Genomic DNA, 16,779 nt, shown 5'->3' with positions numbered 1-16,779 from the left:
TCCTTTAATGTTTTACATTGCTTTGTGTTGTACAATCATTCCTTGTGCTCTTATATTTGAGGATCCGAGAGTAAACAGCCTTTTTGTTGCAGTGCTCACCTCTGATTGTAACGTCTTTCTTTTGAAGCACTTCTTTCCCCGTGTATATGTTCCTTGCTCGGCAGATATAGGTGCCTGAGTGTGCCAGGGAAACGTTCTTGATGGTCAGAGTGAGGGTGATGGAGTACTCCTTGTTGAGGGCCCTTCTTGCTTTCGTTTGGTTGTTGACTGTCCTTGGTAAAATCCAAGCGATGTCTTTGTACAGGAATTTGTTGGCCGAACAGGACAATACCAAATTCTCTCCTTCAATGGGCATTTTTTCCAAATTAATGTGGAATCCACTCGGTACATCTGTCAAAAATCAAGAACACCCTTTAGTTTATGTGAAATGAATGAGCCAAAATTAACACAAAATATATTTTCCCCTTTATCAGGAAGCCTTTGAACTAATCAATGTCGTTGTCTTCCTGCTGAAGTCTCTAATCTTTCCTTTCATATGCTAGGCTCTAGCTATTCTTATAATTTGTCTTAGAGCTATGAGACACTTGGGCTTGGACATCATCTCATGTAAACTGAAGCTGCTCTTGGAAGTATCGAGCTTGTATAAATGTTATGCCAAGTTAAGACAGACTGGGGCAAGGTACCAAATTATAGACAGCATGCTGGGACTGTGAAAAAAGACAAAAATTCTTGTCTCAGCTGCAGCCTGTGAACTGTGTGAGAAAAGATGAATATCTAGAAGGTGAGAGAAAAATTCTGCAGCTCATCATGCTTGGATATATTTCCTTTTTATTTGTGAGTGGTCAGATAAGTTATGTCTTTTTTTTTTTTTTTTCTTTTTTTTTCCCAGTATGCTTAAAATCCAGAAAAATTATGGAATATGTGGTTACGTGCCTGAATTTCCTTCAGAACAGAGGTATTTACTCCATGCACGTAAAGCGTATCAGCCACCCAAGAGGAAAGCAGAATCAATACCCTCTGGCCTGGTGCCAACTGGGTGCAGGCAGTATCAAGGCAAAGATCACTCTATTCAGACTGCTTAGCATTAAACTTAGGTGAGTAACATCACCTGAGAGAAATCAAGGACCGCTGCACCAAAGCATTTCCTCAGCATAAATATGACTTGAGTTTTAACAAGGATTTTGCATAGCTCAAATAGTTTGATAGCTTGATAGTTCAGGCAGGAACTGATTTAGCCAACAGCGTAAAATGCCTGACTTGCAAAGACACATGGGTGGTTGGATGTAATGTTACAGCAGCCTCCAAAGCCTTGAGAAGGGCCTGGACCCACGGCCTTCCTGGTCACCTCCTGGCCCTCTCCACTGGGGCTCAGCCATGCCGCTGGCCTAAGTGAAAGTAGAAGCAAGTTCCCGAGAGAAAACACTTCCAAGTTTTTCTCCTAGAATGCAACCTCTCGTGGTTTATTTGTAGCCAATATTCTGATAAAGTCATTTCCTTCTCCCTCCAGTGAAATCGGCTTTGGCCATTTTCAATTGTTCTCTCACTGCTAATTGCTACGGCACTTGGCTGTGAAGTTGCCTCAAGACCGTAAGATCAGTTTCATCTTACATAAGGGAGAATTATGCCTTCTTTTCTTGTCTCTTAGAGCATGAACAGCTCAACACAGACTTTCATTCAGCTCCACATTTGCCAGTGTCACTTCTTGCCTAACGTCACTGTGGCAGGGTGAAGAATATGTCCCCAGAGAACAACATCCCACACCCTCTTTCAGTAACCTCTTTCATTGATTGACCAATCCACTAGAAAGCTTCTTCTGACTCCCTAAATCCCCAATAATAACATTTTATACTGGATTTGTAATGAATTGTTCCTTTTATATTTTATTGTGGTCCTCTTTTTTCCTCTTTCTGGCAAAGAAAACTATAAAAACCTTTAATGAATTTATTTATGACTACCATCATCACATTCTTTGATATGGAAGGGCATGTGGAAACAGATTCTGGTTTCAGTTCAGTATGTCTCAATTGGCAGTGCCACTAAAATGAAAGAAACCATTCCCTACAGGAGGTACAGCATATTTAACGTAAAACTTCAAAATGCAGACATCTACTAGTTTTGTGTACGGGCAAAAGTTTATAGTCATGGAATGACACAAGTACCTCCAGAAAGCAATGTAGCCCCTTGTCTTCAGATGAGTCAAACTCCAGAGATCCCAATCTCTCACGATTAATTATGAAGTGTTCTTGCATGACCAGTTTAGGCTTAGATACCCAACTTAATGCTTAAGTTAGATTAAGTGAATCCTGTGCTTGATTTTGTTGAAAAACATTGAATTCTGGAACATTGAAGTCCAACCAAGGTCCAAAGTTTTGATCTAAGAAATTGCTGCATCTTACTCACAGCGTATCTGAAATTGTTCTGATATGTATTGGGAAAGCCAGGGCACTGGCCTAGAATACTGATAACTTTTGGCTTTCACAGGTGCCAGTGCTCAGTAAAAGATGGGAAGAGCCAAGTAAAACTCTAAAGATGGAACTAAAAATCCCCTGGGACTGAGGCAAGTGATCTATTTTTAACGTAGAAGGATAGCGTGCCAACAGAATAATATAGTTGTAACTACTTCCATGTTGTCAGGTCTGGAGCTCTTCCTAGATGTGTCTTCTGTGAAGAAAGACTATTTTCTGAATAAATCTATGGACAAAAGCAAAATGCACAGGATTCCAAAAGAATCGTTTGTTTAAAGGCTACAAGCCCCCTAATATATGACACCTCTCACCAATTGTTACAGTCTCAGGCTAGCTAAATAACGTAGCTGGGAATAATGTAAAAGGGTTTTATTTACTTTAGTGATTTGAAGCTTCCTGTGGAAATAGCTCCCAGGTTTCCTGATGGAAGATTTTGTTTATCTTTGCCAAGCGCCATCAGGAATCTCAAAATAAAATGCGCTTAGTGACATTGGGAAACCAGGGAGATAAGGCAGAGCTGTTCCTGTTTCACCCTCTGTAATTGCAAACACACCCATGGGCCTGCTGTGTGCCAGCAAAACAGCCCAAAATATAGGGAAAGGGGCAGGATGGAGAGAGTGGGGCTATCATAGTTAAATTTGGTATAAAGGTGTTGCAGAGACTGTTTCAGTATCAGCGAGCAGGAATGCTCAGAAATCACCTTTCCATGTCACTTGTACTTAAGGCTCACAGCTACTTGTGTCCCTAGAATGAAGATTTGGCTTTAGAAATAGGTCAGTGTGTCAATACCCCCAAAATTGCTTTCATTTGACAAAGGCAATAAGAAAATGTTACTTCAGAGCCCATGGATTTCATGTCCTACACACTCAGGCACAAGGTAAAAAACTCTACCACCCTCACACCTCCCTTGAACCCACATGAACCCACTTTGAACCTAGAAAAATTATGAGAGATTTACAATAATTTAAAAGTGAGGAGTTGTTGTTACAGAGTCAACTCTACTACACTTTCTTGTTCTTATTTCCTCACACCTGCCTTCCCATGAAGGGGCTGACTGCAAAACTAGGTTTGCTGGGATGGGTTTTGCCTCCCCATCACCTTCCCAGTGGTTTCTGCCTATAGAAAAGAGACTCCTCACACCAGCACAGTTTCTACAATGGAGCAAGCACTTTTCTTCATCCTCAAGGCATGACCAAGATAGACGCCAAGGAGAGGGATGTCTCCATCTGCTCTCTGGGATCCTTTATGTCCTGTCCCTCTTAAACAGGGCAGCAGCTCCTCTTCCTACAAGGGATCACCATCTCTGTTTAGACACTTTCTGCTCTTACACTAGGTTTTGTGCGGTTCAGGCTGGCTTCATGTGGCACCAAGAAACCCCTATAACGTAACTTAAACTAACCCCAGGCTGTCACCCAAGATCCAAAGTATTGGTTTTGAACTCATCAGAACAAAATGCTCTGCAGTGTCCTGCTCACTTCGTTCACATCCATCATCATTAGGGTCTCTTGTTTTTTAATTCTTTAGCACGTTATTTAGTGAATGAATGCTGGAGAAATGACGCATTTGTTTCACTGACGTGAAACACAGGCTGTTATCCAGCCACAGCAGTTTGGTCTCAGCCTGACAGAGGAAAATTATGATTACGCCATGTAATCAACTGAAGCGTTATGTGCGCGACACAGAAAAATGAGTCTAGCTTGATTTTTTTGCAAGAACAAAACAACAGCATTGTTTAAACAAGCTGCCTTCAATCAGTGCAACGGAGCGTCAGCAGATGAACAGGACTTTCCATGTCACACAATTGAAGTGCTCAGCTCCAGGAACTAAAAGGACAAATGCATTTCAACATCACCACCCTATATAGAAAGTTTGCCACCAGTGAAGATGTTAAGAATTTCCAAGCCATAATAAAGCAGCCACTCCTCTTTCTGAACACCAGCCAATACCAAAGTCTTCAAAGGAAAGTCATAATATTCTGCATGTTCTCATGCAAGCTCTGGTATCCAGGAGAAGGATTTCCTTCTATCCCTGGTCAAGATCTGAGAATGTGAGATCTAAGAAGGGAAACTAACTCCCTCATGTCACAACACTAAAATATCCCAAACTTTGAAGGGGAGATTTGCGTACTGCAAATCAAAGTTCAGCTTCACTTGGTTTCTTCCATGTAATGTTTCGAAGACTGAGGATGAAGAGCTAGAGAAGGTCATATTCAAAGAGCAACAAGCTCAATGAGTGAGTCTCAGTGACTGCTCAAAGCTACGTGGGAAGTCCTCACATTAATTTATGGCACATTAATTTATGTAGAATGATGTGTCATTGTTAACCTTTCTGTTCAAACAGACGCAATGTAAGGGCAGGGAACAAAGCAAAGCTGGGGCAGCAGTCATCTTTGAGCTGGCAAATGTTCTTGTCACATCCATTAACAGAACATGGAGATATTCTTCTTGTTTCCATGTTCTAACAAACAACCTGCTTATGCATCACTTATCTGTCTACATTTCAAGGACTACTTCTCCTGCTTGGTACTGAATTTATGTATTTATAGATAATTGGCTCTTTCTAAATGTGGAAGTGTACTATTACAGCCAGAACACTTCAGAAATATAATTTTTGGTCCACAAAATGGTGTGTGTTTGTGTGTGTGTGTGTGTGTATGTTCAGATAGGTCTTCTTCCTTTTTTTTTAACCAAATCTGGTGTTTGTCTATTCTCCCTTGGTAGTTTTCTGTAGTTAACAGTATGAGTTTCACTAACATTGTTCATCAGAATAATAAGCAGGAGATTGACAATAAAAACAGATAAGAGAACCAGCAAAAATTAAAACATATACATTGAAATTACTTTTCCTTTTAGCTTCAAGATTATGATTTGTGGAATTAGGTATCAGAATATTTTAACCTCTCATCTTTTCTCATATTTCTGAATGGTTTTCATTTCTTTAATGACCTATTCTGAAAACTGTCATTAGCCTAAGTGCTCCATGAACTACTGCTTTGTAAACAAAACTAAAAATAAATCTTTCACGAGAAAACAAATCCTTTGTTTTGGCATCTGCAGACATTATGCTTCTAAATATTGCAGTAGTTATTATCTTAAACTTGTGTGTTGTTGTTGTTAGTTGTTTTTTTGTTTGTTTGTTTTTTGTTTTTTCAGTAATTCCTGAAGTCAAACTATTTAATTGTTTGTTTCTGAACCTGCAAATGCTTACATAGTGATGGATAAATAACTGGAAACATGCTCGCATACACAGCTAGCACGATGAGTCTTCTCAGTGTCATGGCCCAAATCCCACCCAAGGGCATACTTCTCAGAAGAGGGAGCAAACTCTTCAGCTTGCACCCTGCCACTTTTCTACCTACAAATGGTCCCTGAGAGCTGTAAGAGGCCACCCAGGTACTCCTGGCCTCCCTCCCGTGGTACCTGTAGCTGCTGGCACTGCTCTGGGCAGTGACCTGTGACACCTCCTGGTTGGGAGCAGGATGAGGCTGTAGACACAGTCAGTGCCACACATGATGCTGGTGTGTGAGAATACAGTACCATTGCACATACGGCATGACTGCAGAGTCCAGGTGATTTAAAAGGAGGAAGTACAGGTTGCTATATTTGGGAGCAATTTGTGTCACATTGGGGTATTTGATGGAGGCACGAGTCATTCACCAAACCTGGTGACCTTAGAAATACAAACCAGCTGCTGTGAGAAACAGGAGCACCAATAGGCATGGAATAAGTTTATAAGTGCACATATTGAAACAAGTGGGATATGAACTTTGGGATATGAAAATGCCATCACAGCCTGACAACTATAATTATAGGACTAAGAATCATGTTTCGACCTAGCGGGGAATAGATCTTACCTGTTACAATAAAGCTGACATTTCTTTCAGCTTTTCCCACTTTGTTGGATGCCACGCAGCTGTAGATTCCAGAAGATTTGGCTTCAGCTACAACAAGAGTGCTGGCAGTCTGCAAAAGAAAGAAGAGGTTCAGCTCTCGTTGGATCACGAGCTCGGTTAATGCTTCCCTTCTCTTTTTTCTAAGTTGATAGTCCTATGATTCAGTCTCTCCACTCATTCAGTGGCAGGCACCACTGAAGCTATTTAAAGGAGGTATCACCACATAAAGTTTTGGAAAGGGTGGAAGAATAACAGGAAAAAAGCTCCTTGAGAGACCGTTATATTATCAGAGCTGTCATAGCCAAAAATCTTTGAATGCATCTCTCAGGTTGATTTATCTCTTGGTGCTGATGTGATGATAAGCTACAAAACATTAAACATGACACAATGTGGTCTGCCTGAGGAAACAACCAGCCTGTAGGGCAGCCATGACTGCAAAGGGAATAGATGAGGAATGCCTCAGGCAGTTGGATAACACTGGGAAAAAAAGGTTTGGCACTACATGCATTTGATTTCTCTTTCATTTTCTCCTGTAAGTGTTAGGTGAGAAATGACAGAGGCAAAGGAGAGGTTTACTCATCCTCTTTTGGACTATCTCCTCTTCTTGGATTTACTACTTCTTTTATTAAGTAATAATATGTTGGGTTTCTTTACATTGCATTCTAGCACCATCTTAAGAGGTTCACGCATATTTTCACAAAGTAATATAACTTGCAAGATGAGACTTTGGAGGGCCAGAGGACAAAAGAAAGAACAAAACAAAACATTGTAATAGTAAGAGTTATACCTTCATGGTGATGGAAAGCCATGGTCTAATGTCCTGGGCACTAAGTGAGAGAAGAAAGTTATGCACAGGCAGCTGAGGTGTCATTCTGATATGGAGCTGAGACATGGGGCACGCACAGGGGGTTAGCATTAGGACTTGCTCTCAGATACAACAGTAGCTCAATTTTCTGTCTTTCTGTCCCCATTTTAGTTCTTTGGTAAAATGTGCTCTGACTGGAGTTATGGGCAGAACTGGGACAATGATGAAAGGAAATTGTGTGGCCATGGAATTCTGTTGCTTGGAACTGTTTGGCTTTTCTAAAAATCTTTGAAATAATTTCTCTGTAATTAATACATTCTTTTAGGTCTGTCTGATTGCTGCAGCTCAGAGAAAACCACAAGAGTGTGAGTCAGTACTAAATAAGGACCAGTTATCTACACTTTTACATAAGCTCTGGCTGAGAATTTGGGCTGCTTCTGCCTCTTACTCAGAGACTTCATGGCACTCCCCAAACTACTTACTGTACCCCTAAATAATACAGACCTTCTGTTTTCCCAAAAACATTATTTATTTGAAAACGTCTAATACTTTTCCTCCTATGCAAGCAAACACAGTGAAGTCAAGTCATTTAATTTTGGCCAAGGTATTTGTTTTAGAAAGCTGCCTTATGGCCACATCAAAACAACAAATGATGTTAATAGCACCTCTACCCTGTTAAGCCGTGCCAATGGCCAGCTACCTTTCTGCTAGTAAATTGCATCTCATTTTCGGCTAGAATTTTTCTAATCTATGTTTTTGGCTCTTCTGAAGGAAGGTTAGTAATACCAGATAGGTAATTACAGCCCTTAAAAGAATTCATACAATTTGGCTAAATTCAGTAGGCTGACCTCTATGAATTCCTAATTATAAAGCACGGGTCCAGCCCTGCCTGTATTTCGTCATTCTCTTTGAATTCCTTCCAGTTTTTAAATAAAGTGTGGACACAGGGTCCAGAGGCAGGATTCCTGCAGCTGTTTCATCCACACTAACGTGGGATGGAAGGAAGTCCTACAACATCTGCCAGAGGGCCAACGTGGGTGGCTAAGAACTGCTTCTGCCATTCCCAGACTTTCTACAACAAAACCATTCTTTCTTATGTCGCTCAACATTACCTCATGGCCCCTTTGCCCAGGTAGCAATGACCTGTGACCCAAAATGCACACTGAAGGAGAATGAGACTCTTCCTCTCTGACTACAGGACGTCTGTCTTGATCCTACTACACCCAGAGCTAGACTACTTCTGAGCCTGAAAAATGCATGTCAATTATTCTTCCCACAATTACTTTAATGGTTTGTATTATTATTATTATTATTATTATTATTATTATTATTATTATTATTATTATTATTATTTATCATTAGTGGTGGTGGTGGTAACAAAGTTTATTTTGTCCTGACATTGTCAGGTATTAGTTTTGAATGAAAAAAATAATCTGAATTTTACTGTTCCAACCCACTACAATGTGATTATTACTTTTATTACATTGAGAATATCTCTTGCAATCATACTCTAGCAGATAGACTATAATTACTGGCTTGAGAGCTAATAGATTATACTTTTACTTGTATATTAAATGATGATAGAGGATGTGCCTGGGCACCGAAACCCAGTGATTTATACTGCTACCTTGTTCCCAGCATTGCTTTGGTTTTGACCAACTTGCATTGTCCCAAATAATCCTCTAAAACAGGCTAAAGATCACTCCCAACTAGCAACTTCCATGTAACCACCACCTTTGGAGGGTAAGGGAGATAAATGTAATGAACACAGGCCCTACTATTGACTAATACAGAGATAGCCATAGTGTCTAGAAAAAGCAAGGCTGACTTTGCAACATAACAGAGTATTTTAGAGACAAATTGTCTCTGTGTAAATCTTTGAGCTTATAAATTAGTCATGAGGATAAGATAACATCTCTTTGAGCAGGTCGTGAGCCCTCCAGTGGTGCAATCTGCGTTCTGCACTGTGGATGCCAGCCAAAACCCACCAGAGAAGCGGTGTATACAAAACGAAGCGTGGCATGATTCTGTTTATTGAGTAATTATAGCTGTTGAGATCAGTCTGTTCTGTGTGGTTTCCCTATACAGTTATTGCTGCAAAAGGAACAAGAGAAAAAGTCTTCACAGCCTTGTGTTGTCTCTTTTTGCAACAGAGAGTTTCAGGCCATGGATTTGCAACCAGATAATGCACAAAAAGTCTGAATCCAGTTGCCATGATCAGAGAGAGAGGAAAAAATCCTTTGTGGCATGCATGGCATGTTGAACCTGCTCTTCTGTCCACAAACCCCATTTGCCACCAAAGCTTTGATCCTTTCTGCCTCCTCCCTGCATCCATCCCAGCTGAAGCACTTTGCTACAGGCTCATTTCAGAGCCTGGGGAAGTAAATCACTCACTGATGCTGCTTCTGCCAGCAAATAAAAGAGGCATAAAGCAGACACCCTGAGATGGAAGAGGAAGTTACAGATTTTCTCATGGTGGAAAGTGATGAGGAAAAGACTTGGGGGAGTGTACACAAAGTGCAAAGCAGTGTGCGTGGTCTTTGTGGTTGGAGGCAGGGCAGTCTGGTGGTTCTCCTGGAGTGCCTGCTTGAATTTCTCTCATCCCATAGTAGCTCAGATAGAGGATTGCCGCTGCTTCAGCTGATGGCAGTGAAGCAAGTGGAGGTTTCAGTTGGTAGCATGACTTAGAAAGCCTCTGTGCATATATATGCTCCATTCAGAGACTGTTGTGCTAACTAGGAAATAAATATGATCTCCTCACCCTCTTGGATTTATCTTTGGCTAAAGGAACATTATTTAGGAAGACAAATGTTGAAATATTGGCAGCACACCATCGGATTATTCTGTTTATGCCAAAGACACATGATCTGTATGCCTCATGCTGGGAAGGACCATCAGTGCAAAACATCTGGACAACATGGTTCATCTTCAGGGCCACCAATATGGCCACAGAATAAACACTAAAATAGCTTCAGTAGCAGGACATGAATATGTGCAGAATAACACTTCTTTCCCCAGGTCAGACAAGCAAGGAGAGCTTCAGTTTCCTTCTTGAGCAGGCCATGAGACTGAACGCATCCCTCTGATTCACAAGGAGGTTGCCCTACGGACAACTACACACCACCACAGACACCTCCTGTTCCCCTTCTCAGGCTGTACATAGAGTAAAGCAAGATTAGATTCACGCCTCCCCCACAGACCCAGGAAGGGGATGGGTTTCAGGAGTTGCAGCTCAGCAGAGGCAAGTGCCAAGTTCTCCTGGTTTTAATCTCATGAAGTGCTAGGCTCTGCTGGCACCTCCAAGTCATCTATTTAAACGTGTTGACAGAATTTCTAGTAGCACTCAGGAGGGCCTCAAGAGAAGTTACAATGTGCTGAAAGAGAGGCAGGCTACACTCCCAGTGCTATCTTTAGCCTGGCTTCCTAGGAAGATCACACTGTCTGCCTGTCCATCTGTCTGCCAGTCCTCTGTCCTCGGTAATTTTTTAACCCATTGCCTGAGTTCAACCAAAATTGACAGATAATCTCAAAGTTCAAAAGTTCTCCTATGTTTTATAGGAACCATATGTTGGGTAGAGGAGAAAGACTAAAACAACTGCTGCTGTAATGAAATAAACTGCTCTTTCTTTTATTTTGGGTACCAGCTGGCCAATCAACATGGGTGTACAGGCTAGTCAGAGGGCACATACAGGGACTCAGGACAAGCAGAACATGTGCTTCCTCATCTCATCAGTAAGGAGGGGACATGGGAGAGAGGCTTAGGGCTTGGCATATAAGGCACAGAAGAGATGGAGTTGTCCTATATTTCAAGGCCACACCTTATAGGTCATGTCCAAGAGGGACTGACTCTCCACCTTGATGTTGGACTGCGACAGTTTCTAATATTACCTGCAGACAGCATGTGTTAGAAGAACCCATTATTGCCAGCCAATCCAGAGATGGACAAGCACGAGTCTGGATTTGGTCTTGTAGAACCTTCTTACAGGGTCATTACTTTCCATTTGTCCTAAAATCAGGTGGCTTTATCACTCGCAAAGGATGGGACCACTAAAAATTTGTGTCAGTAAGGTATTAGGTATTTATGCATAGGAAAAAAAAAAAGGCCATACATATGAATAAGAATTTCATATGAATATGAATATGAATAAGCACAACTTCATGTATTAGTATTCTTTATACCCATCTGCCGTTCTGTCTACTATCTCCTTCCCTGGATTTTCTCATCCTTTCTTCTTGGCCAACACCTTCTATTCTCTTACATCTGAATCCATCTTCTTAGCCATCTTCTGTGCATTCTCCATCCCCAGGATCTTTGTCCAGTCTCTCCTGCAACTCCCTGTCCCTGATATACCTGTACAAGAAGTACTACCTCCTTCTTTCAAAGCTGTTGATTATCCAATGTGTGGTATATCCAATGAACGCACACACAGGAGGGAATATGCATATACTGCAGTGGTACCAATGAACACCTGAGCTCTTTGCATCTCATTATTGCAGGTCATTCACAAGTCAACATTTTAAGAAACCACTGATCAGGCTAATAGTAATCATAATCATAATCAATATTAGCCCTGAGCTATAGTTAGGAGATAGCTTTGGGTAGGAACACTGAGAAGTGATGGTTTTTAGCAGCTGAATGACAAGAGAGTGCCTGAGATCTGTTCACACGATAAGCCTAAGAATAGGTCAGTTTTGTAGGAAGTCACCTAAAACGTCCAAAAATAAAGAGAATGAAAATTTGGGTGGGGAAATCAAATCACTTCAGGAGTTGTTTTATGATCAAGTATTATGACTTCTGTTACAAACTTCTTCCATTATGCTACTTGTGTTTCTCAATGTCTGTTTAGAGAGGCTTCAGCGGAAATGTTACTAAAACACTGTTGTCACGGTTTCTCTGTCACCAGAAGAATAATGCAGAACAGGCTTCCTGCGTTACTTTAACCATGCAGACACGAGGTTTGAAGTTTTTCTAACTTTAAATATATACTTGTGGCTACCTGGATAACCACAGACAAACAAACATCCAATCAACCTACCGCAGAGAAAGGCCAACTTTTGGAAGGATTCATATACTGCACATACAGGAAACTAAGGAACTGGCATGAGGTCTCTAACCAAGGTGAAAGTGGCTACCTTTATTGATAAAATAAACCTTTTGACCTTTCCTTGTTCATCTCTTTCCTTGATTACAATAATCTCATCCGGTGGTCACCCCCATTTCTGCTTTCATGCTAACCCAAAAGTGTAACTTTTTGAGACTCTTCATCCATTTCCTACTTCTTTGTCTCCTACTACTTTGTTGTTTCCATTGAGCTTTGAGATTGTTTGTACCATGCTTGCTATGCTCGGATGTGGAAGTGGGGTAGACACTCTGTTTAGATAGCAGGACTCCATCGATGTGGAAGTGCCTCGGCGAGCTGTTCTTAGCTGTGTGCAGTAGCAGAACTGCTCACAGTAGCAGTTCATCAGAGCCAGACGCTTGTGATGACGTGCTGCATTCAGTGAGCTCAGTGCTATTAACAGTTTTACAATACCCCAGCACATGAGGAAGGGTTTTGTCTGAACTCTGTCCCCTGGAGTTTGCTCCAGGAGACCAAGAATGACTCTTGGACTGCAAAGAGTGAAAAGCTATAGACTCCCACAGAAAAAAAAATAATAAAAAAATTCCTGGATGCTCTAGAGCAGCTGTGTGCACACAAATCATGCAACTCACTGTTTGGCCAGGAACCCAGGCTTAGAGAGCATTTTCTACTTACAATAGCATTCCAGCTGTGCTTGAAAAGCTACGGAAGAGCAGCAGAAATGAAGAAACCTTTGAAAAGCGTTTCTCAGAAGCAGAGAGAATTCACTTCAAGCTAAGAACTTGAAAACTACAGATGGCATGCATATTTCCAGCACGGAGGGCATGCAAAGCAGAAGCCAAGCAGAAGTACCTATCTTCAAGCTGCTTTCTTCCTAACAGCACCACAACCAGGTACACTTAAAAAAGATGGGCAAACAGATTGATTCACTCACCTGCCCTTCCCCATAGGGAGCAGAAAGGATAAAGCAGTACAAGACAGACCTTTCTTAGCTGAACTAAACCGCATGAAGACAAGTAATAACAGGAGAGTTGCTACATTTCACTGTAAAAATTTCCATGTAACACATGCAGAGATCATCCCTTGGTTCATTTCTGGGCATCCTTTTTTAAAAAAGGGGCAGCTTGCCAAAGACTTCAAACAAAATCTTCAGCTCTGCTGCAAGGACCCATTATTAGCATCTTCCTCTGGGGAGGAATTTTTTCACTGCTGACTGGAAGTTGGTCTGACTTTTCAGCCACTCCTCTTCTGCTATCTCCAAAACACACAACACACAAGGAGAATGAGGTCTGGCCATTAGGCAGCTCCTTATGTACCCTGTGAGCAGGTAGGGCTTCACCCACAGCATACCTAGATGTCTTCTGGAAAATTACCGGGTTCTCATGGGCTTTTGTTCATAATTCCCCCTTTGGAATAGGCTTTGTCTTCCTGTGCCTGAAATGATTTCCCTTTCCTCCTGCAAATCCCTCTGTATGTCACTTTTTTTTTTTTTTTTCATGTGCTTTCCTATGATAGTATCCCCTAGGAAGCTGTTTGCTCCCATCTTTGCCTTGATCTCTAAGCATGTGGAGGTGGCCGGCTAAATAGAGCAAACGTCTCATTGGGATCCAGCTTGTTCCCGTACGCTGGACCTGTGCCATGAACACCTGTGGTACTTTCTAAATAATACAACAGCAGGAGAAAATGCAGTTCCAGGCCTGAATCTTGGCTTCATGCACAGCCCTATTTATTCCACGGTGTGTGAAAGGGCCCTAACGTAAGAGTAGTTACAGTTTATATCCATTTTCACATGCAAAAAAAAAAAAAACTGAAGGAAGACATCAGGGAAAGTACACCTACATCCCTGGTGTCCTTAGAATTACAAGAAGATTTTCAGCATCCTTAGAAATGCCAGGCCTAGAATAAGGTAGGGGAAAAATATCTTGACTGAAAGTTTGGATGGATGGTTCTCCATGACACTGCAAGGTAATCTCACTGGCTTTCCTTCCCATGTTGGGCAATGACACGAGTGGCCTTATCACCCTTCAAAAGTGCCTACATCTCCCCATGGCCCATGAAAGGATGCTTGACCTGGACTAGACACTTAACTTCTAGACAGTTGATGCAGACAAGATGAATCCCACCATGCAGAGGTGACTGAAATCTCTGAATGAGATGTCTCTTAAACTTTGCTTCTTAAATCTGGATTCATTTGGCCCTTTAAATTTTTTATTGCAAGAAAAGACTTGGTCATCTAATAATCTAGGACCACATCTGCGAATAAACTTTCAAATGAGAGTAAATTGTTTTACTCTCTTAGGAAAAACAACAGGAAATTGTGCAATGGCACAAAATGAAGTAAAGATGGTCTGGAACCCTGCCCTTGTCCTCCTGAGGTGCCCCAAGATACTGCAGGCCAGCTCTGAGAAAGCCAAACATACTGAATCCCTGGCATATCACTTACCTTAATATGACAGCATGCCGAAAAAAGTACATCTCTACATCTCAGCAGATTAGTACCAAATCTCCATCACTGCTGGTGTGGAAGTTACTTACATTTATGTAGGTCTTCATATAAAAATACTGGCTTACTCACTGTTACATCAATAGCATCTTAAAGCACCTTTACAGCTGATGCTGTCACACAGAAAGGTTATTTGTGCCTAGGACTCATACCTTATTTTTGCCCTCTATTATAGCTGTTCGTTCAGTGATGCTCTGGATCCTGTTTCCTATGTGGCTGCCAGCTTTCACGTTGAAAGATCCTTCAGTATAAGAGCAAAAACCATGCCTGAAGACAAAAAAGTGAAGTGAGTTTTTATTGATTTGGTGATAGACTGAAGCATACAACACATAAACCAAAAGAATTTTTCTGGAAAGAGTGATCATCTGGGGAATCTGCAGGTGTTGTGATCACCATGCAAGAATGGAATGGCTACACTTCAAAAAATCTTGAGGTTTGAACCCTGATGGTTGGATTCACTTCCACAGCTGCCCCCAGAATATTACATTTCTAGAGTCTGGGTCAACATTTAACCAACTATAGACTGGGAGGTCAGAATTTACAATCCAAGCCTAGATATAAGACTGTGTGAGAAAAGTGTGCCATTTCCAATCCTCTTAAGTTTTCAGCCATTGTTGTGGTCCAGGTTGGGCTTCAAAGATGAGTTTATATTATTTTGAGTCCTAAATTCAAGACAACATATATTTGTTTCGAGATCCATTCCTTAAAGAATTGGGTGCCATTTAAATATGTGCAGGTCCTTTTTGTTATGAAAAAAAAATAATGCAACATTTCATTTCTGATTTTTTTTTAGTTCTGTTTACAAAATGGCAAAATATCAATACTGTGATTCAATGATTACAAAATAAACAATCAAAAAATGACCATAATCCTGCAAATTAGCAAAACAAGACAAAACAAAACCATATCTAACAATAGAAAGGATTTAAATGTTCATTTTATCTGAAAAAAAATATCAAAGACATGTTAATGAATGGAAATATCAGGAAAAATGTTTTTGCCTTACACAACAAATTGGCTTATAATCAGAACATTCAGGTGTGGTCATGGTAGAGCTAATTTGTTTCCCAAAGCCTAATTTGGTACACATGGAAATAAACACATTGGAATGCTTCTTAAATTCTGTCCATCCCTTTTCTTTGAGTATATCGAGTTTTGCTTTTCATCCAACATTGAGTTGTTGCTTGTTCAATTCCAGCTTCAACAGTAGAGCTTAACCCTTCAACGGGGTCAAGCTCTTTCAGATACAATATGTTCCTTTGATCTTCCACGTATTTGAAAGACAAGAGCTGTTGTATCCATAATCAAGTTGTCCTGACATGTATATCAGTTGTTTGGAGAAATGACCCTTGAGGGCTGCTGACTGGATAACGGCATCTGATGCAATCCCAACCAAAGAATGAGGTTCATTTCCCTTCAGCTAACTGTGCAGTTTGGTTAAACTTCGTGTTGTTTACAATATCAATGGTACACTAACTTTACATTCTAGTTTTTAATTGTGCAGCATTGCGTCAAATCAAACAGTGTGTTAGCAGACACTGCAGCTTAGAGAAAAGATGACAAGTAAACTAACTAGAGCTGTAATCGTTAGCACAAACTACATGAATCTGCATCCAAATTCTTAACATGCTTTGAGAGTCTCAGGGAGATGAAAAAGCCAAAAATCAGGAGCGGGTCATGGTCATTGGTGCATGGAGAGAGAACAGGGAGAAATAGCATGGCAAGGAAGCCCTACACACACAACCACTTATTCTAGACTGGTTTAAAAGCCACCTTCTAACACATGATTGTTGAGGCCAGGGTGCATGAAAGACAGCAGCATTAAGACAGCTGATGCATTCAGAAAGGAAAAAATGTTTTAAAAGTCACTCAGAAAGGTAGATGCCATTTATTTATCACATTCAATGCTTGAAAAAGTCTGTTTTTGTAACAGGACTTGAACACAGAAGACATGATAATGTTGGTAAACCATTAACATTTCCACACCATAGCAGATGTCAGAAGTTATTTCAGCATGCCAGTGCCACAGACAC

The 16,779-nt window shown here is 40.9% G+C and overlaps 1 protein-coding gene across 2 annotated transcripts in view; it reads right to left on the bottom strand.

The window, feature by feature from the left end:
- The window catches only part of FLT1 (fms related receptor tyrosine kinase 1), a 108,187-nt gene that overhangs the window by 40,687 nt on the left and 50,721 nt on the right, over positions 1-16,779 (bottom strand). For both annotated transcript variants that reach the window (XM_027469712.3, XM_038174901.2), the window contains exons 11-13: positions 14,899-15,013; positions 6,319-6,427; positions 100-390 (exon numbers count right to left, since the gene is read on the bottom strand). In XM_027469712.3, the coding sequence (XP_027325513.3) occupies positions 100-390; positions 6,319-6,427; positions 14,899-15,013 (515 nt within the window). The remainder of the gene's footprint in view (positions 1-99; positions 391-6,318; positions 6,428-14,898; positions 15,014-16,779) is intronic.

The sequence above is a fragment of the Anas platyrhynchos genome, chromosome 1 (genome assembly GCF_047663525.1).
Source record: "Anas platyrhynchos isolate ZD024472 breed Pekin duck chromosome 1, IASCAAS_PekinDuck_T2T, whole genome shotgun sequence".
Lineage (NCBI taxonomy): Eukaryota > Metazoa > Chordata > Aves > Anseriformes > Anatidae > Anas > Anas platyrhynchos.
Note: the sequence above shows the minus strand (reverse complement) of the source record. Positions and strands in the feature narration are given on the sequence as shown.